At 47.8% G+C, this 27,885-nt stretch overlaps 1 protein-coding gene and 1 long non-coding RNA gene across 2 annotated transcripts in view; one reads left to right on the plus strand and one right to left on the minus strand.

Annotated features, from left to right (window-relative positions):
• BDH1 (3-hydroxybutyrate dehydrogenase 1) overlaps positions 1–11,304 on the minus strand; it is a 33,483-nt gene extending 22,179 nt beyond the window's left edge. The window contains exons 1-2 of the mRNA XM_084800917.1: positions 10,920–11,304; positions 864–989 (exon numbers count right to left, since the gene is read on the minus strand). Coding sequence (XP_084657043.1) covers positions 864–949 — 86 coding nt within the window. The 5' untranslated portion in view covers positions 950–989; positions 10,920–11,304. The remainder of the gene's footprint in view (positions 1–863; positions 990–10,919) is intronic.
• Positions 11,305–11,447: 143 nt separating this feature from the next.
• LOC311608431 lies at positions 11,448–22,349 on the plus strand. Its single transcript, XR_014782968.1, has 3 exons — positions 11,448–12,023; positions 14,006–14,567; positions 22,019–22,349. It is a non-coding gene; the product is annotated as an uncharacterized lncRNA (long non-coding RNA).
• Positions 22,350–27,885: the final 5,536 nt, after the last annotated feature.

Consider the following 27,885-nt stretch of genomic DNA (forward strand, 5'->3'; position numbering starts at 1 on the left):
AAGTGTAAGGGTAAAAAAGACCAAAGAAACGAGTCACATGGACATTGGTGATGAGCTAAGAAAGGGCACACCTCGCTTCTGCAAACTCCTTACTAATGTGCACACACACACACACCCTACACCAGCAGAGACATTCCTCAGAAGAGCTGGCAAGTGGTCTTCCAGTGCCAAGACTATGATTGAAGGTGATGAAGAATTGTTCCCGATGGAAAAAGGCTAAGGAGTCACAGCAACTAAATGCAACGGTGGTGGCAAGGGAGAAATTGTGTGCTGTGTAAAAGATTCACTATATAAGGTCTGTAGCTTGGTCGCCAGTGTCATATACACTACAATTTCCCAGTGTTCATCACTACACTATGACTTTTACATGATGCGAATGGCCAAGGAAGTTGACTGAGGTGTTTTTGCAATTTTTACATGTCTAAAAGCATCTCTGAGCTGCATGGTGGTGGCGCACGCCTTTAGTCCCAGCACTTGGGAGGCAGAGGCAGGAGGATCTCTGTGAGTTTGAGGGCAGCCTGGTCTACAGAGTGAGTTTCAGGACAGCCAGGGGGCTCTACACAGAGAAATGAACCCTGCCTCAAAAAACAAAAGACAAAAATTCAGATAAAGGGATTTGTTTAGTTTTGCAGTCACTAGGGACTATGTGTAACCAAGGCACATGGTCTCTCCCTGAGCTTCAGCCCCAGCGCATGCAAAGGGTTTAGAAAACCGTTGGGAAGCTTTTCCTCTTTGCCCTGGAGCCCTGGGAAGGCTGGACTTCCGAGCACACAAGGCCGACGTCGTTGGGGGTCTGGCAGGGAGCGAGGGCATTCAGGGCCCAGTCTGGGTCTTCAAGACCACCTCTCCCTTTGGTTGCTTACCTTGTGCCATTTTCTCTGTCACAGACACTTAGGGTTTTTCCTGGGAGCTGGGACAGCGGTCTGGAGAGACGGGCAGCCAGCATCATGACAGCAAGTTGTAGGACGATCTACTTCCTTCTGGTGGTTCTGAGACACAAAATGGACGGTCAGCGTCTTGCACTTGGGAGTTTGGTCAGCAGTGGCCATTTTCCCAGGTTATTAAAGTTAACCAACTGGGCTCTGCTCAAACTGCAGCCTCATGAGATAGAAAATCGGGAGCCAAGGTATACCCACAGCTCACAGGGCAACCACGGATGAGCAGCCACCCATGTGTGACAGACAGCCCAGAAGTAGACCAGTGTCGCTCAAATCTGGCCTTACAGCAGCTCCTGGGGGAGCCGACTTGGTGACGTGACCAGACAAAAGTTTACCTAACCTTATAATATCATCTGCAAAAGGCTAACGCTCAGCAACTGTTGAGGTTTGAAAGTCACAAGAGAACATAACACATTAAGTGAGTTTATAGCTTTGTGTTGGCTCACATTTGTAGCTGTCCTCAGCTGTACATGACCTGCAGGCCACAGGTCTGACCTACCTGTGAGAGCAGCACTTAACCACTGAACCTCCTGGATGGGGGAGGGGGCAGGGGGCAGGGGGCAGGGGGCAGGAGAGGCAGGGAGTAGGGGGGAGGCTCCTAACTGAGTGAGCCCTGTTCCCTCATCCAGCTGTCTGATACCAAGCAAAACATGCATCTTGGTGGTCAGGACCCCAGCCTTCACCCACAGTGTACCCCCCACCCCCCGCAGGTGGCTTTTGCAGCCCTGGACCACACACCACCTGCCTTAGTACTCCTCCTCCCTCTTACTCCAGCAAACTTGAGGCTGCCAGACTGAACTCATCAGTAACCATTAGACTCTAGGGCCTAGAGCGTGGAGTCTGGAGCTACAAGATGAGAGATGAGACATATAAAAGATTAAAACACACACACACACACACACACGCACACGCACACGCACACGCACACGCACACGCACACGCACACACACTATTCCAGGCAGGTAGAACATGCCTGTAATCCCAGCACTCAGACGGCTGAGGCAGGAGAATTGCAAGCTGGAAGTCAGCCCAGACTGTACGGCAAGTTCCCCACGAGGCTGGGCTACAAGACTCTGCCAAAAATTCAAGCAAACAAACAACAAAACTGCACACAAAGGGAAAACAAAGGCCACGTAAACACTGGCATTCTTACCCGTTTAAGGTAAAAATCAAACCACTGCAACTAGGTCACATATTTCTTGGTGTCCTCTCAGGTCGGCTAGCATCATGATGTCACATGCGACAACCAGCCCCAGACCAGGCCAGTGATAAGATGGCTGACTAAGAAGTCAGAGCAGCCGGTCCCTCAGCTTGTGTCATGTTTCCATTAGTAACTAAGTGTTGGTCAGCATGCGTGCCCCTGCTTTCCTGTTCTGGTAAACAGTGACATCTTCTAGCTGAAGGGCTAGGAGGGAAGGCTGGGAGGAGGTGGCCCTCAAGGCTGGAGTCCAGGGGACTGATGTCTTTCTGGCCTTTCCTTTGTCACACCCGTCCCCTTAGGGATAAGCTTCCCACAGGGAGGGATCTCTCCCTAGCCCACCCCAAATGATTGGCCATCTAGGCCATGAGGCCAGTATATTAGTCAATGTCCTATTACTATCAATAAATACTAGATACTTGGGAACTTTATAAAGAAAACAGGTTGAGTTTTTTTTGGGGGGGGTTGTTTTGTTGTTTTTGTTTGGCTCACATTTCTATTCTAAAGTTAAAAGTACACATCTAACTATGGGCGTGGTGGCACACGCCTTTAATCCCAGCACTTGGGAGGCAGAGGCAGGTGGATCACTGTGAGTTCAAGACCCACCTGGTCTACAAGGAGTCCAGGACAGCCAAGGCTACACAGAGAAACCCTGTCTCGAAAGACAAAAAAAAAAAAAAAAAAAAAAAAAAAAAAAAATTAAAAGGACACATTATTGGCTTCCTGCTGGCAGAGTATCAAACTGTCACGAGACATTGTAAGTCAATAGTCAGTAACAACAACTATACTGCTCTCTGTCTGTCTCTCTTTCTTTGTTGAGTCAGGGTAGCCTTGGCTGGCCTTGAACTCTTAAAGATCCACCTCCGTCTATGAGTGTTGGGATTAAAGACGTGTCACGTGAGACATGTGACACACAGACTTCTTATAAAGCCACCAAGATTCAACTCAGGAGCCCTACCCTGATGACATTATCTAACCTGGATCAGCAACCAAAGGCCCCTCCTCTGCAAGTGACAAATAGTTTACTTAGGATCTGGAGAGCTGGTGGCTCAGTGGTTAAGACCACTGGCTGCTCTTTCAGAGGACCCAGGTTCGATTCCCAGCACCCACAGGGCAGCTCACGATGATCTCTAACTCCAATTCCAGAGAAGAAGAAGAAGAAGAAGAAGAAGAAGAAGAAGAAGAAGAAGAAGAAGAAGAAGAAGAAGAAGAAGAAGAAGAAGAAGAAGAATAAGAATTAGAAGAAGAAGAAGAAGAACCCTTCTGCTGATGCTTCCGAGCCCCAGGCCTGGATGTGGTGCAGAGACATGCAGGAAGGCAAAAACATTTACTAATTTCCACAATGAATAAGGGCAGCCAGTTAAATGTCTACCCACTTCAAGCTTCAAATTCGGAGTCAAGGCTTAAAGCATACCTAGATCATGGTAGCCTTAGGCCAGCCAAGGCTATGCTCACCCAAGCGGGGAAGGCAGAGGTGTTCAGCTGTTGAATTCTCAGGGCAGGCAGACAGGGCCCCTTTGACTTGTGGTTATTAACTGTTCTTGAACTTGGAATTGGTCTCTTTTGCATTCTTGCTCCTATGAACCACTACCATTCTGAGAACTTCAGCCAGAAAGATCTTTCCAGCAGCTGGAAGGCAGGTCATGATTTCTGCCCTGCTTTCCCAAGCCTGCTCTGTGGGGTTTTATAAGTTTATTACTATTATTATTATTATTATTATTATTATTATTATTATTATTATCTTACTAAATGATGATGATGATGATTTTCAAGATGGGATTTCTCTGGGTAGCCCTGGCTGTCCTGAAACTCACTCTGTAGACCAGGCTGGCCTTGAACTCACAGAAACCTGCCCACCTCTGCCTCCCGAATGCTGGGATTAAAGGCGTGAGCCGCCACTACCACCACCTAGCTCTACTTCCCTTTCCTCTCTGCCCAGTTTGCTCACTTTTCAACAGTGCCTCGTGCATGTCTGGTGAGGCAGTTCTTGACAGCCTCAGAGCCTTTGTGCTCTCTTCTCTCTCTCTCTCTCTCTCTCTCTCTCTCTCTCTCTCTCTCTCTCTCTTCTCTCTTTCTGTCTGTCTGTCTCTCTCTCTCCCTCTGTCTCTCCCTCTGTCTCTGTCTCTCTCTGTCTCTCTCTGTCTCTCTCTCTTACTGGGAGTAGTTTTCTGTCCTTCACTCTCTGTAGTGGGGATGAGGGTGAGGGACTCCATGCATTTAAGCAAATGTTCTTCTTCTGAGCTATCCTCCCCGACCCCCAAGTCAATCAGACCAACTTCTGACTGTCACTGTAGCAGTGTTGAGACATAGGGTCCTTAGGACCTGGGCACAGTGGCAGGAGGATCAGGCACTCAAAATCACCTTCAGCTACAGACAGAACTCAAGGGCAGCTTGGGCTGCATGAGATTATATAAGAAAATAAGACCAAACAGAAGCAAGGAAGCAGAGGCGAACAGAAGCCAGGCATGGTAGGACCTATCATCTCAACACTTGGGAGGCTGAGGCAGGAGGAACACACATTTGAGACCAAGCAGCCTGAGCCTTCTCCTTGCCTTTAAAAAAAAAAAAGTGATTTGGTAATAGGAGGAAGTAGTGACTGTCCCCAGGGAGATGTCACCCTCCTGGGGCTGGATGAGTTACTGTTAAGACTGAGTCATTATGAAGCAATTTGTCTGCTGTCTGTTGCCTTCTGCCACCTTCAAACTAGCACCCATTTCTTGTGCTATGAACAGCATGGGACCCTCACCCAGAAGCTGTGCTTAGGATTTCCGGGGCTCCAGAACCACTAATCAAAATAAACTTCTTTTTCTTTCAAAGGTATCAATCTCGGATATTCTGTCAGCAAAAGAACCAGGCAAGGTCATTCTCTCTTTTTAAGGAGCTCCCAAGCAACACACAGCATGACTCTGTAGGTCCACTTCCTTTGATCCCAGCTCTACCCTTCATTTCTTTAATCTTCCTCTATGAGACAAAACCTTAGAGGCCTTGTCCATCTTGCTGGCCACTTTCAGTAACCATCAGTGCCCCCAACCCCCCAACAACTAGAGGCAGCACAAGCAAGTCTCTGTTTTGTGAATGCAGATTAGCCTGGGAGTCCTTGAGGGGAGGAAGGCTCTGTGACCTACAGTCAGGTTCCTGTGGCAGGTCCCTTCAGGCAGCAGCAGAGCAGAACCTGACTTAGCCCCTGGGGAAGACCCAAACCAGAGGAGGTCTCATTCTTTACAGGATGCCTTGTGCTGAATAGCCAGCTGACACACACAAAGACACACACACACAGACACACACACACAGACACAGACACAAACACACAGACACACACAGACACACAGACACACACACACACACAGACACATAGACACACAGACACAGACACAAACACACAGACACATAGACATCCACAGATACACACACAGACACATAGACACCCACAGATACACAGATATACACAGGCACACATACACACTGACACACACACAGGCACACAAACACACACACACACACACACACACACACACACACACACACACACACACCCTCCACCTCCTACCACAACTGAAGCTGGGTGATTTCAAATGTGCCCTGTAATTAAAGACCTTCCCCATCCCTTGGCTCACTGCCCAGGCAAGAAAATGCCTCAATATAATCTCCAAATAGAGGGTTGCTTTCAACTTAGTTTTCCTTAGAGTCAGCAAAATGTAAAGTGCTATAGTCAAAGTAGCTTATAGCGCATGAAAAATGGGGGCTTTAGAATTATGCCTATTTACAACATGGTCTCTCACACACAAAGCGGCGTTTACATCTGAAGGCGGGGCCTCGTACTGAGCTACTCCCCAAGGCCTGACTAGGTTCATGGAACACGCAGCTACACTGGCACACCTAAGGACTTTTCTAGGTTACGGTAGCTATCTTAATGGCTCTGGCAGGACTTCACTCTGTGAAAGAACAAGACGTTCTTGGACTTGCCTACAGGTTTGGAAACAGAAATGGTTACAGGAAGCAGGTGGGTGCCAGGAAAAAAAAAAAACACAGAGAGAGCTCTCAAGGGCGGGAGCTTTCTTCAGCCTTGAAACTCAAGCCCCAAAGTACAAAGGCACAGGGGTCTGACTTGGAAGGACCAAACCCAGAGGATGTTGTCAGAGAACAAAGATGTGGGGAAAACTTGAGTCTCCTCTCAAGAGCTCCTCCCTCCGAGATAAATGCATAATCCGTGCATAATCAGAGGGGAAGCCAAGATGAACCCCGTTTCTCTTCACCAGGAGAGGGCAGCTAAGCAAGAACCGGCTACAGGGCCAGCCAGGTGACCCTGTAAAGTGAGTAAGAGGCCGTAGCTGCCCGCTGTCGAGTGTGTCAGTAGCTAGGTCTGTCCTAACCTCGTTAGAGTAAGTCATTCTCAGAAGATGAAGGGCACCTGCACCGACAGGAATACTGCAGGCGGGCGTTTGGCAGGAAAGGTCTCACTGTTCTGGGGAGGATGTAGCCTTGCAACATGGGAGAGGAGAGCCCTGTCCCACCCAGGAGCGCAAGCTGCGCCCTCTGCAGGTTCCCCATATTGAAGTACCCAAGACAACGAACATCTGTGAAACGCTAACGTCCAAAAGTGGCAGCCCACCGCTAAATTTGGCCAACTCGGAGTTTTAGCTTCCCTTGCATTTTATTTTTATTATTTGCTTCAGTCCAGCGGTTTGCTGTGTTTCGTTTCATTTGGGGGTATTAGAGACTGAACCTAGGGCCCTGCACCTGCTATTGCGCATGCTCTATTACGGAGGCACGCCCCCTTAGGCCAGCTTAGTATTTGAAAAGTTAACACAGTGAGGTAGGTGAGCTTTGCTTGAACCCAGTAAAAACATTTCTCAACTTCTACCTTAAAAGTACCCGTGTCACCTTTTGAGTTTGCCTGGATACCATATGAATCTGAGTTATAGGATTTGGAAGAAAAAAGGCACAAATTTCCTTCAAATCATTTAGCAGTTTTGTTTGGTCTGGCTGTGGATAATGAACGTGTCTCAGAAGTCATGCCAAAGGGATAGCAAACACGTTTTTAAAAACCTTCTTCCGAGATGCCCTTCGAGAGGGAATCGTCTGGACAGGAAGTCTAAAGGGTGTGCACAGGACGTCAGAGGACACACATTACATTTCACAGTTACTTCAGTCACAAGTGCACACGTGAGTCATAACTAATCGCAGTGAGGTCAATAAAGCCAAGGATTTAGCTGTACAGCCCAGTTCTGCAGAGACACACCTATGCTGCCATCTTGATCTGCCCAGGAGATTCTGGTCACAGATGAATTACTGTACGTAGTCACTGCCATGAGGGCATTCTGTAAAATCCCCACCCCCTTTTTTTCCCCAGGCTCCTCCAGCCCACAGTCTCCAGAGTTATCATTGCCCCTGGAGGATTTAGATGACCCAAGACGATCCCTAGGAAAGAATGAAAATCAGTCTCTGTAAGCTAGAGACCTAAGACCTGCTGAGGGTAGGTAGCCAGAGGCAGAGTCTGCTGGATGCTGTCATTAATTCATCTGCCTCACACCCAGAGAATGCCTCCTTGCTGACCTTATAATGACAGGAAGACATACGCCTCCCTCGCTCCATCACTCTTCTGCGCTTCCCCAACAGAAATGTTAGCAGAGCTGTCAAAATCACTATAATTACAATTGCCAGACCAAGAGAACATTCCATGCCTAGGAGAACAGTTGCCAAGGCCAACTTAACTCATGTTGTCCCAGAGTTCCATTTCTGATCTGTTCTTACCATACAGTGAGCTTTCATAGATGTATTGTTTATATGCTATTATTGTTACGAATTAACATGTTATCGACATAATATAGTTAACATATTATTTATGTGTTATTACATCAACACTAAGGTTTATTTCCAGCTCAGCCTTTGCCCCACACTCCAGCTTTAAGTGTACAACTGTCCCTTTGAAGGTTTTATTGGGTACGTATGTCATTTAACTTCTCCAAAGTGTGCTTGTGTTCTGATTCCCTGCACATTCCACGGCCCAGCTGTTGGCAGCTCTTACTGGCCTCACCTCCACAAGCTAGCTAGGATCCTCTGCCACCTCTGCCATCTCAGCCTTCACCCCCTCACTGCCTGGATTACAGCAACAGCTTCCAGAGCAGGCTCTGAGCCCATCAAGGTCTCCAAGTGGGTGGCTCAAGCCTGCAAAAGACACCAGTCTTGCATCTAACTCCTGTGACTGTTAAAGCCCCCAATTTGTACAAGCTGCCTAAAACCTTCCATGGTCTTGGCTCCAGCATCCTTTTAACCTCATCTCTGTTCCCTGTGCCTCTGCCACAGTGGCCTTCTCACTCTCTATTACTGGAACATTTCCTGGCATACTGCAGCTTCAGAGTCATTGTTTTTCTCGTCCCTCTGCCTGGAGACTCTTCACAAGTTAGCCACATCTATGGTTCTTTCCTCCTATGCCCCGCCCCAGCCTGGCACGTTCTCTGTCTCTCTCCTTGCTTCCATTTTCTTGCTCTTTCTTGGTACTCAGCTCGCTGCAACCTTCTGCACATTACTTTTATCTTATTTCCATCTTTGACTCTTACTCAACTTGCAAGCTCCTGGGGTAAAGGGGAGTCCTACAGCAGTGCCCCGCGCGCCAAAGACACCCGGCTAAGTGACTAAGAGGGTTGTAAGCCAGGCGTGGTAGCCTTTAATCCCAGCACTCAGGAGGCATTTCTCAGATTCCTGATTTTTGGCTTTGTTCTTTGACCCACTCCGTTTAACTGGGGCTAGCTGAGTGACCACTACGTCAGAACTGTCCACTGGAGTCTGGTGGGGGTCACCAGTGGATACCCAGTTTTAGACAATGTCACCTCCTCTCCCTGAATCAATAGCAAATGGTTCATCTGTGAGGGGTGGGGCCCTGAGCCCCCTCCTCCATCCATGCCTGAACTTTGAAGGAACTGAATCTTCTGTAGACCGTCCACAGGTGTCTGTGCCCTTAGCAACTCTTACCAATTGTTTACTATACCATCACTCTTAAGTGGTCTCCCTTATCCTATACCCAGTCTGATTTATTTCACATCCAACTGGTACAAATGACACCTCCTCCAAGCTACCAAACATCGGCCTCTCAATGGGGACTCTAATCCCAGCTACTTGGGGAGTTGAGGCAGGAAGGTCAAAGCCTTCCTGGGCTATAAATCCAAGGTCAGCCTAGGTAATTTAGTGGGACGTCGACTCAATAAAAATATAGCATGCATGAAGCCTTAGTTTCAACCCTTCTCACAAACAACAACAAAAAACTACCCTCTCCCTCTCTGCCCAGTCTCCCTCTGGACCTTTGTAATGACAGTCACCCAGTCGGGTATACTGGAGCTACGTCTATTCATAACCGCTCACAAGCCCCTACCTAAGCACCTTTCCCACCCGCACTGTGAACACGCCACAAATAGAAGTGACGTCAATCACTGACTTCTATGCTTCCTCTATATGTAGTGTTTAGGAATCGTGAACGATACATAAACGTCTCCGCTCCGTTTGGCTTCCTGGCCTCCTAGGGTGTATATGCTCAGTGCTTCAGGACGACTCTGATGTCGAAAGAAAGGCATCTGCTGCGTCACAAAGGATCTTGGCAAGAGGAAGCCTCCGCAACTCTTCCAAATGGGAACCTCTGGGCTAGACAGTGACTCTGCACCTGCTGATTATGGGCCGACTTTGGCTCACTGGCTGGAAAAACACGCGATGGATGTTATGCCGCCTCCTCTTGGAAGGGGGAGCCACACGGATAAGGAAAAGGACATCGGGGCCCCACCCAGATGTGCAGACCCAAGCAATCCGGGCGCCCTCCAGCAAGCAAGGGGTACGATGAAGTCGTACAGGCGCCTCCTCCTCCAAGCCGCGCCTGACGTCGCTTTGGACCGCGCAGCCAATCCCAGAGCCGCGGTCCCTTCCAACCGGCAAGAGGGCGGGGACCAAGGGGGCTCGGCCAAGGCCGCGTTCCCATTGGCTGAGGTGGCACCACCTAGACAAAGCTGCACTGTCCTCCAGCCGTGGCGCTGGGGAGGCCGCCGGCCTGGCCCTGTCTGGCCCCCGCCACTCGGGCATCCCCAGTCGACCCCCGCGGCGCCGCCACCTTGTCCAGACCTCCTCCTTCTCCCCCAGTACCGAGGCCCATTCAGTCTCTACCAACCCAGGCTCCGCTCAAGTGGCTGGACCTGCGGCCTCACCGCTGTCCAGCATCCTTTCGGAGCGTAGCAGGCACAGAGACGCTGCCGAGAACCCCAGAACAGAGCCCAGTGAAGGCCACGGGAAGAGGGGGAACAGACGTAGAGCAACGTCGGGAGATGGGTCGGGACCTTGCAATGCCTTCCAAAGCTGGAAGGCTGGATGAATGACTTGGAGCCAGGCTCGGCCTTGGACAACGAAGTGACCTTGGGCCAGTTCCCTCCACTCCAGGGGGCCTCAGTTCCCCTCTGTGAAACTGCGCCGGCAGTGAACGATGAGTGAGGAAGGTTTCCACCTAGGGCCCACGCGGCCGCGTGATCAACCCCGGGCCTCCCGTTGCGTTAATAAAGTACTTTGTTCCTGGAGGCGCGCACGGAGGCTAGCAGAGGATGGCGTGTGTAGACCACCTGGGGCCCAGGCTGGGAGATCAAGCAGTCCATCTATGGTTCCTCTTCGGCTGCAGGGCTGTCTAGAGGACACGATGTCCCCTTCCCCACCCGTATTCCAAGGACCCGGCTCAGTAACCTTGCCTGGCTAACCCAAACCGAGCAGATGGCGCTGTCGAGCAGCACCGGAGCTGGGATGAAGACCCTTCCTCTTACCCTAAAGCGACCGGGCAGGGGGCTCCGCGACGAGGGCTGGACCGGCTCGCCTGTCTCAACCTGGTGCTATGCAGGTGCTCGCGCTTCTGGCTTGGAGTTGGCGCGCTGCCTCGGTTTCTCAAGACCCTCTCCCACCCCTAAAAACGCGGCCTCCAGCCTCTGACACCCGGATGTGCCTTACACACTCCGGTGCGTGCGTTAGTGCTGCGCCGGGCGGGGCCCGACGGCAGACAGCGCGGAGGCGGGGAGTGCTCAGGCGCAGCCTCTATAGCCCTCCTTATCCGGGCCTGGCACTGTTCCAGTCGAGGGTGCCCCTAGTCTCTAGGCACCCCGGAGGTAAGCCTGCTCTCTCCCCGATCCAAGCCTTGAACAGATGCCCGCTGCCATCTGATCTTCGCTTCCTGGGCCCTGTGCCGGGGAGGCAGACGGGGCAAGGTGTCAGCTCCCACCCCACCCCCCACCCCCCAAACTGGAGAGAAGGTGCCGCTCCAGGAAGAGAGAAGAGAGAAAAACAAACAAACAAACCTGCAGAGGACAAGACTCCTTTCAGGTCTTTTGTGTGTTTGCTGTCTTTAAAGCTTACCGGAGCTAAATGGTTAGTTAACTTTTAAATGCCATATAACCAAATGCCATTTTAAAAAAATTTATCCTGAGGGTCTTTAACGTATCGCAGCTTCCCAACGTTTCACCTATAGGACGTCTACTTGTCTGCGGGGCCAGCAAGCCATAAGTGAACTCCTCTCAAATCCCAGACGCCTGTTTCCAGGATGAAATTCAGGCTGAGGAGAGGCACCAGGACCTATCGGTGATGGAGATACGTTTAGATAAATTGCATAAGGACTGCGTAGAAAAAGACTAGAAAGATGAATGCCCCAGGAAAGTACCGATTGACTTGGCACCGAGGCTTTAAAGAAACCTGCCAGCCCGGCTCTGGATCTTCTTGAGAGCTGATGCTGTGTATTCCCCCTCCCCTTTTTAAAAAAATGTCCCTGCTCCCCCCACCCCCCGTTTCTGCCACCCAGAGGACTGAAGACCGGGAGAATATGTGCCCATTCCACAGACTCAAGCCAGAGTTCTTGCTTCAACGACTCAGAATGTCGCTCGGTAGGTGGGTGCCATAACCCATAACAATAAATCTCCATACTGCAAACTGGGTGTGGCAGTGCATGCCTTTAATCCTAGCACTTGGGGGCCAGAGGCATGCAGATCGCTGTGAGTTTGATGCTAGCTTGGTCTGCACAGAGAAATCCTGTCTTAAAACAAACAAACAAACAAACAAAAACAAAAAAAACCCAAGTAACCATAATCATTGTACAAACCCTAATCATTATCTTATAAAGCGTCACCACGTTACACTCGAGGATTATGTCATGCTGGAAGAGAGCTAATCTTCTCACCTAGGAAAGCCATAGATTCTGACTTGGGACTTGGGACTAATAACTGTGTGTAAAGATTTATAGAAGACTTGGATAATTAGTTGAGCTCTTTGACGTCACCGTCACCTTAGACAAGCCTTGCCCGGCTGGCTTCTTTCCAGTGCAACTTTGGGGATGTAACCCCTGCTAGTGTGAAGGAGCCAACACCACTGGAACTCTCTCTGGCTAATATTACCCCCTTGAGATGCAAGTCGGCCACTCTGTCGTTATTCCCCTCAGCAGTGCTGAAGCGAGTCTAGTGTACATCCTGAAATGACAATACCCATGGGGTCTGTGGTAGTGGCAGACAGACACCCTGCCCCCCCCAACTCCACAGCACCCCGTTTCTAACTCCATCCTCTCCATTTGACTACAGCCAGCCACTCCTGTTTCCGGAGGTTTCTCTTTCTTTCTTTCTTCTTTTTTAAAGATTTATTTATTTATTTATTTTATGTATACTCTATCTGCACATAGAGTTTGCAGGCCAGAAGAGGTCACCAGATCACATTATAGATGGTTGTGAGCCACCTTGTGGTTGCTGGGAATTGAACTCAGGACCTCTGGATGAGTGGCTGGTGCTCTTACCCACTGAGCCATCTCTCCCAGAGGTTTCTTAGGCAGTGTTTGACTAGGTATCCTGTTTTGCTGTGACAACGACATGCAGAGGAGTCCTCTTCCCAGAGAGAATGTTCCCTCCAGCACATGCATTGAGTTATCAAGCTCACCTACTGGCTCGCAAGCCACAGAGAACACCAAAGATGATGTGCCCACGGACAGGTCACCAGCAAGGCCAGTCTGAGGAGCCTCATCCACCAGGACATTGCCATCTAGTAAGCAGGGGACCCTCCCCCACCATGCCTTTTGGAATCTCTGGGGACTTGGCCAATCCATCTCTCCTAAGAACTTATAGAAAGGTATGTCCTGAGCTCTTTTTAGACACTGTATGCACTGAGGCTACCTCCATCCCCAGGGAACCACTTGACTCTCAAAACTGGGATCTAAATTAAACGGAAATTACATGTGGTTAATGTACATTGTCTATGGAGTGTATTCTCTGTGAGATTTTCCTTCTCCTCATTATATATAATATATTGTATTTATATAATTTTTATTTATTATAAATATATTTATATATTTATTATATATAAATATGTGCTAATATAATATAGTTATATATTATTGTATTATATCATCAATTTATTATTATATTAGTATATTAATACATTTTATAGATGGGCATGGTGGTGCACGCCTTTAATCCCAGCACTCGGGAGGCAGAGGCAGGCAGATCTCTGTGAGTTCGAGACCAACCTGGTCTGCAAAGCGAGTCCAGGACAGCCAAGGCTACACAGAGAAACCCTGTCTTGGGAAAAAAAAACCCCAATACATTTTATGTTGCTGATGTTAACATAATATAAATTATTATATAAATATTATATTAATAGTATAGTATGTAATATATAATATATATAACATATATATAACATATATATATATATTTGAGCACCACCACACTTTCTTCTCCCACTTTTAAACACTGTAAAAAGCAAACTTCTGAATGTGACAGTAAACTTTGTGATTAGTTAAAATGTTCTCTTGTCACCTCATTAGCCATATAAAGGAGATTCACTCCCAAAATTAATATACATATCCTTCTCTGTTTTCATTTAGGGGGGCATTGGGATCCAGGTGAAGCCAATGATAGCTCCAAAGAGGCATTCCAGCCCTCACTTCAGGCTCTTTCAACGGACTGTTCCCACCCCTGCTAATGAAGAACTGGTTTGTTGGGTTTGAGGCTTCGTGCCTTCATTTCTCAAATGCTCTTCCCTGGGGGGCATCGCTAACAACTGAGAGAGAGTCAGAAAATGGCGACTCCCAGGAGAAAGTCATTGACTAAGTGAGAACAGGCATAATCGGGCCCGGCCCCATCTCAAGTCATTCTGTTCCCGGTACAGTTCTGCCTGCCAGTTTGAGAACCGGAGAAAAGGCCTGGCTGTGAGTCTGAACAAATAAAACAGAAACCTGTGGGAACAAGGTCACTCTAAACAAGAAACGTGCCAAGATTCCATCTCCCTCCTGCACCTCACTGCCCAGGCAGAAGGCGCTTTAGCACCTGTACATTTCATCTCAACCGCCAGAGGGCGCTGTTACAAATACCCAGCATAGGTTTGGGAAACAATCTTTGCCAAGTGAGATACGAGCCAGAGCTAAGTGAGTCATCAGGAACCCTACCGTAAGTCTTCTGAAAGAGGGGCAGAAGCAGTGAGGTGGGAGTAGGGAGTGGGGCGCTCAGGAAACGTTACCTAGAAGAATCAGCTTTCTGAAAGATTCTCAGAAAAGGCTGCGGCAGACTAAACCCCACTCTTAGCCACCTGCAAGTTCCTAACAACCCGAGTGTGTGGTAGGTACTCTGTGATGAGAACCGACAGGTCTAGAAGACAGTGGTGCCACCCGCTAGCCCAGATGCCACAGACTTTTTTGTTTTGATGCAATTGGTTTTTTTTTTAACTGGAAGCTTGGGGAGGTGGCGTGGGGGGTGGGGTGAGGTGGGGTGGTGGAAAAGCCACGTAAACCTGATGACCAAGTTTAAACCCCCAACTCACATAAAAAGTCAAATGTGGTTGAACATCTGTAATCCCAGCACTTCTTATCAAGCTGGAAGGCGGAGACAGGAGAATTTCCCAGAACCTCGTGGACCAGCTAGGCTGGAATATGCTGCTTAGAAACAAAACAAAGACCCTATCTCACGGTGGACTGTGAGAACAGACTCCCGAAAGTTGGCCTTTGACCTCCATACAAATGTACACACACACACACACACACACACACACGGGGTAGGGGAGGGAGAGAGAAAAAAAGAAACTTTTAATCTTAGGAGTTTTACAAGTATCAATAGTTTGTTCTACAATTGGTAGTGAAAACTAAAAGCTCAATAAATCTGCTTCTGAATCCAGTTGTGGGACTCAGCAGGTAATGTGTTGGGGACCAACCTAGAAAGTTGATCCTAATGTGACTGTTATACTAAAATCTGCACATCAAAGAGAACTGGGGGGCACTTCCTAGTCCCCACAATGAACAGGCAGGACAGAGCAAGCTGTTTGAGGGGGAGGGGTAGACTCAGACAAGGTACACACCCACCCACCTCATTTCTGTCTCAGGTTTGGATAGCTGGGCTTTTAAAGGAATTTCAGTTCTGGAAATTGAGCCCAAGGCCTTGTGCACATCAGGCAAGCACTGGTCCACCGAGATATGGCCTCAGCCCTTTCCTGCCTCCTGACTAGCGTTTTGGGGAGGTACTGGATAGTCTTTAAACCTAAGCAAAGTTCTTTTGGAGTCATTGGATTTTCTTTTTCTTTTTTTGAGTTCTAACTCATTCTAGAACCCAAGCTAGCCTGCAACTAGCATTCTTTTTTATTTTTTACTTTCCTTCTAGTCTCCTGGGTGCTGGGATTACAGTGGTGTGCCATCCTACCAGGGCTTATTGGGGTCTTTGAAGAGAACAGGCAGAAAATAAAAGCAGTTGTCTTCTGAGCTGCTCCCATTGCATCCCAGGCAACTGCAAATCGTAAAAATCCCTTCAGTGTACAGACACTGAGTTCTTATGCCCTCAGATTTATGCTGTTATGAAATTTGATAAACTGGTGAGGAAAACCTGCTTTCAATAACATTTGGCTTTTTTTGTTTTCCAAAAACTTGGCTTTTTTTTTTTTTCTCTCTCTCTGTGTAGGCCTGGCTGTCTTGGACTCACTTTGTAGACCAGGCTTGCCTCGAACTCACAGCGATCTGCCTGCCTCTGCCTCCCAAGTGCTGGGATTAAAGGCGCGTGCCGTCACTGCCCGGTTTACACTTAACATTTTGAATAAACAATAGCAATTAGTGGTCCTATCACTGTACCAACTACTGCACATTGTAACCCTCAAGCTTGCCATCATCCTGAAAGCAATCCGAGGCCTGTTCTGCAGTACAATGTGTTATGTGTTCACACACACACACACACACACACACACACACACACACACCCTAGTTTCAGTTTCGGGGAGTGAGGAAGGAGGCTGCTGTGTATTGAACTTAAGACCTTGTGCATGCTGAGCGCACATTACTACTGACCCCTACCTCAACCATATAACCCCAATTTATGAGGACTTTGGAGTGAAGATTTTTCTATGGCAAGCTGGGCTTTGTCTCTGTAGTTGCATGGTTACGTGGAAACGTCTTACGGTGGCTCTGATATGGCAGCCAATGTCTTATTCCCTCAGCGAGAAGCCACTTTGGTAGTAACTGACCTAAATTACCATATTACCTGGGTTTTTGTTTTTGAGACAAGACTGAACTGAGTCCTACAAGCTGCCCCTAAACTCACAGTCCCCAGTGGCTTCAGCCTTCTGATTTCGGGAACCAAAGGTGTATACCACCACATCTGGCCTATAGAAACCTTAAATTACAGTCCATGAGACACAATTCTCAGTGATTAAACCTGATTTAAATTCCTGTACATCTAAGGCTATGTTTTAAAGCATATTGAATGTAAAAAAAAAAAAGCATATTGAATGTACTACAATAAAATTTAAAAATGAAGGTACAAATGTGTATGTTTATTTCAATTAATTTTTTCCTAAATGAGTGCACATTCATTTCTGCCTTTTGGTTCCAGAATTAGAACCTGGTTTTTATTTCTTTCTTTCTTTTTCATCTATCAAATTGCAAAGCTACTGAGTCTTTCTTTTGGAGTTGCCAGGACCTCTTTCTAAAAGCATCTTTACTTGTCCCCAGCCCCGTTTCCCTCTTCTAAGCATCCCTGGACATTCGGGGACATTTATTTCCCTCTGCAGACAGCTCCCAGGGTCAGCCTTGACTTACCTTAGCCAGCAGCAAGGCCCCGCAGCACTACCAGCGCATGCACGCCCGGAGCCCCCTCCAGACAGCGACCTCCAGATGCCCCGGAACCCTCTTACTCCCCAGCAGGGTATAATAACTGCCCAGGAAAATCTTGTCCACGCTTGATGTATTTCCTGCAGATTTACCTGGGAATGAAACTTCCCACACAGGTGTGACAGGAAAGCCACCTAATGCTAAAACACTGTACTAAGCTTCTGGATGTCTGCGTGTTTGTCATTGACTGGGCAAAGTTCAGCTCTGCTGCTGTTTGTTTTAAGCTTAAAATGTCTATGAATTTGACCCTCTGACAAACAGGGATCAAGGGTAGATGCTGCCGATAAGGGACACATACACACACACACACACACACACACACACACACACACACCACAGATGGCAAAGGACATCTCTAGTTGGCTCCATCTTGAGGTCACCTGCCAGGCATATGTGGACACAGATCAGCAACGCAGGACCTATGCTGAGCAGAGTAAGAACTAGCCAGGGTCCCTTGAGCACCACCAGGAAATACAATCCCGGAAGCATGTTTAAAGGTTTCAGGAGCTGTGCACAGGGTCATTTGCAAGGAGGTTGGGCCAAAATTATACCCTTTGAGTGTCACAGGGAAAGGAAGAGGATGTCTGGCATTCTGGGAATTCCTTGCCAGGGTGGAGGGTGGGGGAGTTGGGGGTGGGGGAGTGGGGGGTGGGGGAGGGGGGGCACATGTCTTAGTCCTGCCACACTAAGATTCAAGTGACTAAACACAGTGGAAAGTGAGGCTGGGTTAAATTAGTGACCTAGGTTGGTCTCTTCAGAAAAGGAGCTTCAGTCACGTCAGCCCAGGTGTTTCCTGAGGCCAAAGGGAACACGGAACCATAGTAAATGAGTCATAAATGGCAGCCACAACCATGTGACCAGAGACGAGTTGTCATAGGTTTGCAGTCCATTATGTTTGTGCATAATGATACCTATGTTTCCATCTGATTCTTTTTTTTTTAATTATTTATCTTTATCTCTTGTGCATTGGTGCCTGTATATCTCTATGTATATAGTGCATGTACCATCTCTATGAAGATGTCAGATCCCTTAGAATCAGAGTTTCAGACAGCTGTGAGCTGCCATGTGGCTGCTGGGAATTGAACCTGGGTCCTCCAGAAGAGCAGCCAGTGCTCTTAATGCTCTTAACTGCTGAGCCATCTCTCCAGCCCCTCCTTCTCTTTCTGTTTTTTATCCTTTTGTCATGTAACATAAGATATGTTGATTTGGGGACTAGAAGTGACACTCTGTATTTAAGAGTGCACAGTGCTCTTGGAGGACCAGCATTTGGGTCCCAGCATGGACATCAGGCAACTCACAACTGTTTCGGAGGATCTGACACTCTCTTCTGGCCTCGGAGGGCACTCCCATTCATGTGCACCCCCACTAACCCCCAAAAAATTCAAAATAAAAAAATAGAGCCAGGTGTGGTGATACACACATTTAATCACAACATTCAGAAGGCAGAGACAGGTAGATCTCTGGGAATTCCAGACCAGCCTGGGCTATCTAGTGAGACCTTGTCTTAAGAAACCAAAAGCTAAATAAATAAATGAAAAAAAAAACCACCTAAAATCTTAGAAAAAGCTGTGTTGATTTTGGTCTTCTAATATTTAAGTAGTGCTACCAGCTGGCCTTTGCTACAGAATGGATTTGTTGAGATGCTACAGACACGTGAGCCAAACCCTTCAAACTGTCTTTGCTGAACGAGGGTGGTGTATGTAGCTCAGTGGCCGAGGCCTTACTGAGAACATCCGATGGTTGAGCCCAGCCTCCAGCAAAAGCAAGCGAGCAAGCAAGCAAGCAAGCATCCATTCCTGGCCTCAGTGAAAGATGGCTCAGCAGGTGAGGGTGCTGGCCACCAAACACCTGAGTTCAGTCCTTAGAATCCATTCTGTGAAAGGAGAGACTCAACTCTCACACGGTTGTTTTCTGACCTCAAATATGTACAGGAGTGTGTACACACACACAACACACACACACACACAAATGTTTAAAATTTCTCCCCTTTATGGACCATTTCACACTTAAACCATAATACTAGTCTATAGGAGGAGGATACATTGGAAGGCCAGTCATAACATCGATAGTTTGATGAATTCTGTAATATTGTATGTATACGTAATGTACATTTTATATATATGGACAACCCTACTAAAATACTCAAAGTGATCTGACTCCCCAATTGGACCCTGAGACAAACTTGAAACAGATGCCTCTCTGGAACTGTCACTCTTTCGTTTGGAGAGGGAAAGCTCTTACCCTGGGGCTTGGAGGTCAGGCCAAAGGTAGGAGGATTGACCTCAAGCCAAGCCCGGACGTGGCAGTGCTTACTTTACACTCTGTCTATGCCCTGAAGTCTCTGCGGTCACTGCCCTCCAGATTTTCACTGCCTGTGGATGGGACAGGCACAATGACAGCTGTCTGGTTCTAGGACAACTTGGGCCAGGTGATGCAAGTAGATGGATGTGATGGGGTGCGGCACTGAGGCAGACAGGGAATCTATAAAGACCCATTGGCAGCCAGCTCCTTGCCAGGCACCATTTGAGACATTGTACATGATCCATGGTCAAAAGTATCCTTTCCAATATGAATGCTGGGGCCTCCCATGTTGGATGCTCCTTTGCAGTATATGAATACCAACTTGGTAACATCCTCTGACATAAAGAGCAAGGTTGATGGTCAGTAATACCTTTACAAACAGTTCGGCCAATGGTACCCTTGGGTATAGGCAGCAGGAGTTCCCTATGTCCAGGCAAGGACAGACTTTACTGTGGAGAAGGAGGAGGAGGAGGAAAAGGAGGAAGAAGAGGAAGGAAGGAGGAGGAGGGGGAGGAAGAGGAAGATGAGGATGAAGAGGAGGAGGAGGGTAAGAAAAAGAAGAAGAAGAAGAAGAAGAAGAAGAAGAAGAAGAAGAAGAAGAAGAAGGAGACATACTCTGTTGAATTAGTTTCTTTTCTCATTACCAACAAAATGGCTTACAGAGAAGCTTCAGATCGATGGAAGTTGTTCTGGCTCACAGTTTAGGGGATCTCAGTCCATCACAGTGGAAAAGACAATGTGGGTTAGGCATAGTGGAGTTCATGGAGGCAGGAGGATGGCAGCTCCTCATGTCTTTGTGAGTCAGAAACAGGGAGCTCAGGCTGACTCCCCAGGACCTCTCTCTCTCTCTCTCTCCAGCCAGAATCCACCTCCCGAAGGTCCCACAGACTCCCCAAAGTGCAGTCAGCATGTGATTCACCTAAGTACATGCAGGCAAAACATATACACAGGCAAAAAAAAAAAAAAAAAAAAATATATATATATATATATATATACATTGTTGTTGTTGTTTGAGACAAAGATTCCCTGTTTAGCTCTTGTGTCCTAGAACTCCCTCTGTACCAGGCTGGCCTTGAACTCACAGAGATCTACCTGCCTTTACCTCCCAAGTGCTGGGATTAAAGGCATGTGTCACCACCACCTGGCAACAGGTACACACATGGGTATACACATCTACACACACACACACACACACACACACACACACACTCAGAGGCTCCAAGTTTGACACTCAGAGTCATACACACATATAAAATCTTACACTTTTATATCAAATCACTGGCTAGGAGAAAACATTTGCCACATATATAAAAGAGAAGGGATAAAAATCCACAGAAGTTGAAGTTTCTACATAGATGTGATGAGAAGAAAAAAGAATCTTATTGAAAACAGTTTCACAAAAGATAGAGAAGTCACAAAAAGGGAAACAGAGATAGGGGCTAGGGGCTGACTTGGTTGGCAGAGTGCTTGCCCCGCCCCTATCCCCAACCTTGCATACAATCCAGTGTGGTGACCAGCACTTGTCAGTCCAGCACTTGGGAAGTAGAGAAGAGTCTTAGAAGTTTAAGGGCATCCTTGGCTGCATGGCAACTTTGAGACCAGCCTGTAATACAGGACACCCTATCTAAATTTTTTTTAAAAGATTTATTTATTTATTACTATATATACAGTGCTCTGCCTGCATGTACACCTTCAGGCCAGAAGAGGGCATCAGATCACATCATAGATGGTTGTGAGCCACCGTGTAGTTGCTGGGAATTGAACTCAGGACCTCTGGAAGAGCAGTCAGTGCTCTTAACCGCTGAGCCATCTCTCCAGTCTCCGGGAGGCCCTATCTAAACAAATGAAGGGATAGAGGGAGGGAGGGAGGGAGGGAAGGAAGGAGGGAGGAAGATTGCAGAGCTAAATCCCCATAAACCCCTTACTCAGTTTTTCCTGATGGTGCCATTCTGTATAACCGTTATGTCCTTGTGAAAGGCGCCACACTAGCTGTGGCCCATTACTCACTCTTAACTGAACTCCAGGCTCAATTTAGAGTTCAACAGTTTTCTCACTCGCATCTCCCTCTCCTGTCCCAGGATGTACCGTAGGATAGCACACGGCCTTTAGTATCGTGCCTTCCAGATGTCCTGTATCTGGGACAGTTTCTCAGGCTTGGCTATGGCTTTTAGATTTGGGCCCTTGTAAAGAACGCCCAGCAAGTGTTCTCTGTCCTTCAAGTGGTTCTTCTGATGGTCTCATGACTAAACTGCAGCATTTTCTCTTTTCTTTTAGTGGCAACGGGGAAGGAATGTTACAAACGAACACTTTTTCATCCTGTCGTAGCAAGGGTACATACGTATTATCGTTAGAGCTGATCCTGCTGACGTGGCCGTTTGCTGAAGGGTGCATCTATCGGCCAGGTTTAGGCGTGTGAAGCCCTTTCTCATTTTCTCTCTTCCTCCCTTCCTGCAGTGCTGAGGATAAAAGTCAAGCCTTTGAGCATGTTGGGAAAGAACTCTGAAGGGCGTGTGGACCGTGGCACCAGGACTGGCGAGGTGGACCGTGTTCAAACCCCAGAGATCTCAAACTTGAAATTGGCAGGAATAAGAACCGCTCTCTCCCAGTTCTGATCCTGCGTGCCCTGGCGGTGACGCCCAACCTTGCCATTTTCAAGGTGGTCACATAACCTGAAATTCCTCCCCATGTAAACTGAGCATCACCAGAATGTTAGTGCCGGTCAATGAAATGCTTTCACCCTAAAAGTCCCTTCCCACCTCCCGAGTGCTTGCTCACCCCGGAATAAAGGCGCATATGCTGTTTCACTAAATATCATCTAAGCTGCTGTTTCATTAAAATCCTCCGAGGAGGTCGCCCCACCCCAGTACCCCTGCATCTCTCCCTCTGGCATCCTCCCCTTCCGAACTGCTGGACTGGAATCCTGCAGACCCCACCCCTTTCCTACTCCATTTAATCCTTCCGGGCTCGGTGGAACAGAGCAGTGACACAGAACCACAGAACTCCCGTGCTAACGCATAAACCTGCCTGGAAGTTTCCTGTTTTAACCTGTCCTATTCTGTTCTTTGGAAGCAAGTCACAGTGTCCGGCCGCTTTCAGAGGGAGGGAATTAGGCTCTACTTCTTGGTGGATTTACTTTTTAATTAAAAATAGATTCGAGGGCTGGTGAGACGGCTTAGGGAGTAGGTAAGGGTGCTTTCTCTAAGCCTGATGACCTCAATTTGATCTCTGGAACCCGCAAAGCAGAAGGAAAGAACCTGCCAGCTGTCCTCTGAACTCCATACTAGAGCTGTGGTTTGCTTTTTGCACACGCACACACGCACACAGGCACACACTAAACTAAAAAGACATTTGAAGGGCTTTTTAAAGGCAGGGCTGTTGTTCAATATATTTTAACCTTCTAAAATTCACATATGCAGTCTCTCAACAAATAGATATTGAGTACCTTGATAGAGGGGGGTTTTAGCTTTTGATTTTAGATGCTGAAAATAGAATGAAATTCATATTTACGAAACACAAACTGTAGCCAAAATTGAATGCGTAGAGGACTGAAAAACAACTACAAACAAACCAAAGCCCTCATGCCCGTGGTTCTAAAGAGCTAAGAGATGGGACATGAAGTGGAGCTGGGGTGAACAGGACATCATCCCCAAGGCAGAAAGGACGCAGAGAGCAGAACAGCCATGGTTGGTTTCAAGTACCAACACATACCTGAACAGGCAGGCTGGAATATGTGAAGGGCTTGAGAGCCAACCAGACGGCACCCGAGAAAATAGTCCCAGCAGGCAAGACATGTAAAAGACCCTTTCATGACTGTCTGTTAACTATGTGTATGAGAACACAACTACATGGAGTAGGTACGCAACCCCCTCCCTTCAGCTCTCTAATATTCACCAAGACCCTCCAAGGTAGCCAAAGCAGGGAGAAGCTCGCCACTGGGGAGCAAGCCTTCCTTCCCTTGGACACTGCCCCATAACTGCCCACGCCCTGCGGCTCCATTCCCCGCCCAGCCTGGCATACGTAGGTGCAGACCTTATCCCTAATTTGAATGGAGTCCAACAGGGCAAAGTTGTCTTGAAAGCAAACCACAGTGTTTGCCAGTCTTAGCCAAAGTTAGAGCTAACTGTAGGGGATTTCTCACCCAGGAGCCAACAGGCAGCCTTAAGGTAATAGCTATGTAGCCACGCAAGAAACACACTTGATCCCGTAAGCTTTTAGGGTAGAAGCCTAGCCTGGGCTTTATCAGCGCCAGCATGCCACCTGCCCCCCAATGTGACAATTACAGAGATAAATAGCAGTGACAAGCAGAGAAGGGTTTACTCAACACGGTTATATTGGGAAGAAGGACAAATTGAGACCCAGTGGTGCCCCCATACAAGCCCGCCATCTTTGGGTACTGCCATTAGGTGTAGCTTCCAATAGAGGCCAGGGCTAAACATAACTACACAGTCCGGATCAAGGGGTGGTCTTTGCACATCTCTGATCACTGCATTGGTCTTAGCCTGTCCTATACAAGGTGTGCTGACAAGTTGACAGAACAGTGTGAAATCTCTTCCCAGGAAAAAGCCTCGAGCAACACAAGAGGCATCACATCTTGGTGGGTGTGCAACTAAAGTAAAGACAGCCAAGACACCAAAGAGGTGAGAAAACCGCAGGCCAGGAGAACACAGAAGACATTCCTGAGGCTGTACTTTCTTGGAAGAAACGAGGTGTGGGGACTTTATTTTGGGGGAGCCTCTGCCTATTAGTGTGGGGCGAGGCAATGCAGAGAATATATTCCTGAGCATGCTCGGTTTGTACCATAAAGTCTTAGCTGAAAATAAAGGGCTTTGAAGGTACACCAGCACAGGACCGTGTCCCAGGAGATCACTGCCTTGTTTAGATACTGTAAATAAAAAAGACCTTCAGAGGCTCATATGTCTGAATGCTTAATCATTAGGGAGTGGCACTATTTGAAAGGATTAAAGGATTAGGAGGCGTGGCCTTGTTGGAGGGAGTGTGTCGTTGGGGCGGGGCTTTGGGATTTCAAAAGCCCAGGCCTGGCTCAGTGTTTATCTCTCTCTGCCTACAGATCACGATGTAGCTCTCAGCTCCTTCTGCAGCACTGGCCTGCCTGCACGCCACCATGCTTTCCGCCATAATGATAATGGGCTAAGCCAGCCCCTGTTAAATGCTTTCCTTTGTAAGAGTTGCCTTGGTCATGGTGGCCCGTCACAGCAATAGAACAGTGACTAAGACAGTCACCAATGGCTTCTCCTCTGGTTGATACCAAAGCTTTGGCCTCCCCTTCTTCCAGCATGAGATTTCTATAGATATGTTAAGTCTTCGAGGACCGTTGTTTTAGTAGTATTTATTTATTTATTTATTTATTTATTTATTTATTATGTGTACAGTGTTCTGCCTGCCCACCAGAAGAGGGCACCAGATCTTATTACAGGTGATTGTGAGCACCATGTGGTTGCTGGGAATTGAACTCAGGACATTTGGAAGAGCAGCCAGTGCTCTTAGCCTCTGAGCCATCTCTCCAGCCCATTTTAGTCATCTTAAAAGCATAAGTAACTGGCTTTAATATATCTTTTCTCCCTTTATGGCAGGACCCTTTTGCTGGAGACACCACACACTCTGGCCACACGCCATTGAGAAATCACATTGGTGCTAACCAGGGAGCTTCCTCCCTGCTGGTTAGGTCTCATAGTCCTGGAAGGTGGCCTGCAAGTTGCCGGGGGTCGGGGAGCCATTAGCAGCCTTACCCAGCTGTGAGTACTGTCAACTGCAAAAAATGGCTGGCATGGTAAGACATTCCCATAATGCAACAGTGGAATTAACATTAGAGGGGTAACCTACTGCTTTATTATTGGCTTTGAGGCCTACTCCACAGGAGGAGACACACGCCTAGTGCTGTACATCTAGCCAAGAACCCAACGGTAGGGAATTCATATACCCACCCTGTACACACAAAGGCAAACCTCCTACTATATTTTGCTAACTGGGCAGAGTATCAAGCTGCCCTCTAACTTCTTATCTCTCTACCCACAGATTACTGCAGCCCTCAGCCCTCATCAGAGACATTTTTTTCTGCTGCCGCGGATGCCAGTTAACACAGAACCTCAGTCAGTCAAAGCACAAGCAGGAAGTATCTGTGGAGGGCAGCCACAAATGGAGCATTTTCACCACAGTCCTTCTCTGCAAGACTCAGGGACCATTTCAGAAGAGGGAGCAGAAAGACTTTAAAGCCAGAGGGCACGAAGTCAGAGAGTAGAGAGGGTGCCAGACCTGGGAGGAGAAAGGGGAGGAACGGAGGAGGCAAATATGAGTAAAATCCTCAAAGAGTACTATGTAAAAGCCAGTTTCTCTCAGCCTGGGATTGTAGCTCAGTTGGGAGAGTGTTTGCCTAGCATGCGCAAAGCCCGGGGTTTCATTGTTGGCACTGCATAAAGCTAGGGGGGGCGGGGTGGTATACACGTGCCTGTAGTCCCAGCTCAAGAGCTGGAAGCAGGAAGATCAGAAGTTCAAGGCCATCCCCAACTATATAGTCAGTTTGAGACCAAGCTGCGTTGCGTAAGACTCTGACTCAAAAACCAATTAATTAAAGTATAGTATCTTCTGTTTCGACATAGAGTCATGCTATGGCAGGTCCCGGGGAGAGCCACTTTTAGACACGTCCAGGAGCTCAGAATGAGTTCTTTACAGTATTTCTTCTCCTTGAGGTGAGAGGGATGAAAGGCACAAGTCCACTTCCCGCCCTTAGTCCTGAGGGCAGTGGGGGGTGGGGCTGGGGAGGCTGGGGAGGCTGGGGAGCCCGTCTTCCAGTTCTGCTCCACACTGCTCTTAAGTTCCTAAGGGAAAGGATTTAGGCCACGCCTACATCGGAGCAACTCCCTCCTCCTCACTTCCCAGGGTCAAGAAAAACAGCACCAGGTGTGGTGGCGCACACCTTTAATCCCAGCACTCTAGAGGCAGAGGCAGGCGAATCCCTGTGAGTTCGAGGCCAGCCTGGTCTATAAAGTGAGTCCAGGACAGCCAGGGCTACACAGAGAAACCCTGTCTCAAAAAACAAAAAGCAAACAAACAACAAACAAGCAAAAGAAAAACAGCACCGAGTTCCTGTGATGATGTTGCCCTAACTCTTTCTCCTGGACCTTCATACAGAGGACTGAGAACCACAGAGCAGACATGAGTAATAATAAAGATGCCTTATAGTTCTGATTTATCTTTTTTTGTAATTAAAGGACTCATATATTCTTTTAAAAATATATATATATATAATTTACTTTTTTATTTGATGCCCATTGGTGTTTTTCCTGCATATATGTCTTTGTGATGGTGTCAGATTCTCTGGAACTGGAGTTACAGACAGGTATGAGCTAGCATGTGGGTGCTGGGATTGAACCTGGGTCCTCTGGAAGAGCAGCCAGTGCTCTTAACTGCTGAACCAGCTCTCAAGTTGATTTTCCATTTCTAAACAATTGAGCCTGGGCCAGGCGTGATGGCGCACATCTTTAATACCAGCCCTCCGGGGGGCAGAGGCAGGAGCATCTCTGTGAGTTCGAGGAAAGCCTGGTCTACAAAAATGACTCCAGGACAGCCAAGGCTACACAGAGAGACCTTGTCTCAAAAACAAAACAAAACAAAAATGAAAAGCACAAAACAAACAACCAAACAAACCCAGCCTGATGTCTTTCCGGGTTCTCAAGAGCTGCATAGCTAGAGTCTGGAGTCAGAAGGGAGGCCAGCACCCTTTTCCAGCACATTCCCATACTCCAGAGAAACTGCAATGGGCCAAACTGGCCACAGGACGGAGCTCTCAATTAACTGAGAAATAATTAAGATACATATACTGAGTTAGTACTCTAATGAAATAGCCAACAGCATATAGCTGAACATTTTAGACAAATAATATTCTCGCAAGCATCAGCAATTGCTTAAACTATTAGTGAATTTCTATGTGAGCAGGCACACTTGCCTTGCTCCTCCCCCAAGAGTCTGAGTGTGACAACTTCCTTTGGACCTGAAACAGCAAGGTAACTCCAGTGTTAGGGATCCAGCGCCCTCTTCTGACCTCCGTGTGTACAAGGCACACACATGGTGAACTTAATGTACATTTAAGAAAAACACAGATGTGTGTGATGCTCTTGTAAAGGACCCGGGTCTGGTTCCTGGGGCACACGGAAGACAAAAAAAAAAAGGGGGGGGATCGTCGAACTGTCGAATTACTTGGATCTGGAATTACAGATCGGTATGAGCTATTGTGTGGGTGGGTCTAGGAATTAACCCTGGATCATCTGTAAGGGCAACAAGTGCTCTCAGGCAAGGAGCTCCTCCAA

The sequence above is a fragment of the Acomys minous genome (assembly GCF_964271855.1).
Source record: "Acomys minous genome assembly, chromosome: 11".
Taxonomy (NCBI): domain Eukaryota; kingdom Metazoa; phylum Chordata; class Mammalia; order Rodentia; family Muridae; genus Acomys; species Acomys minous.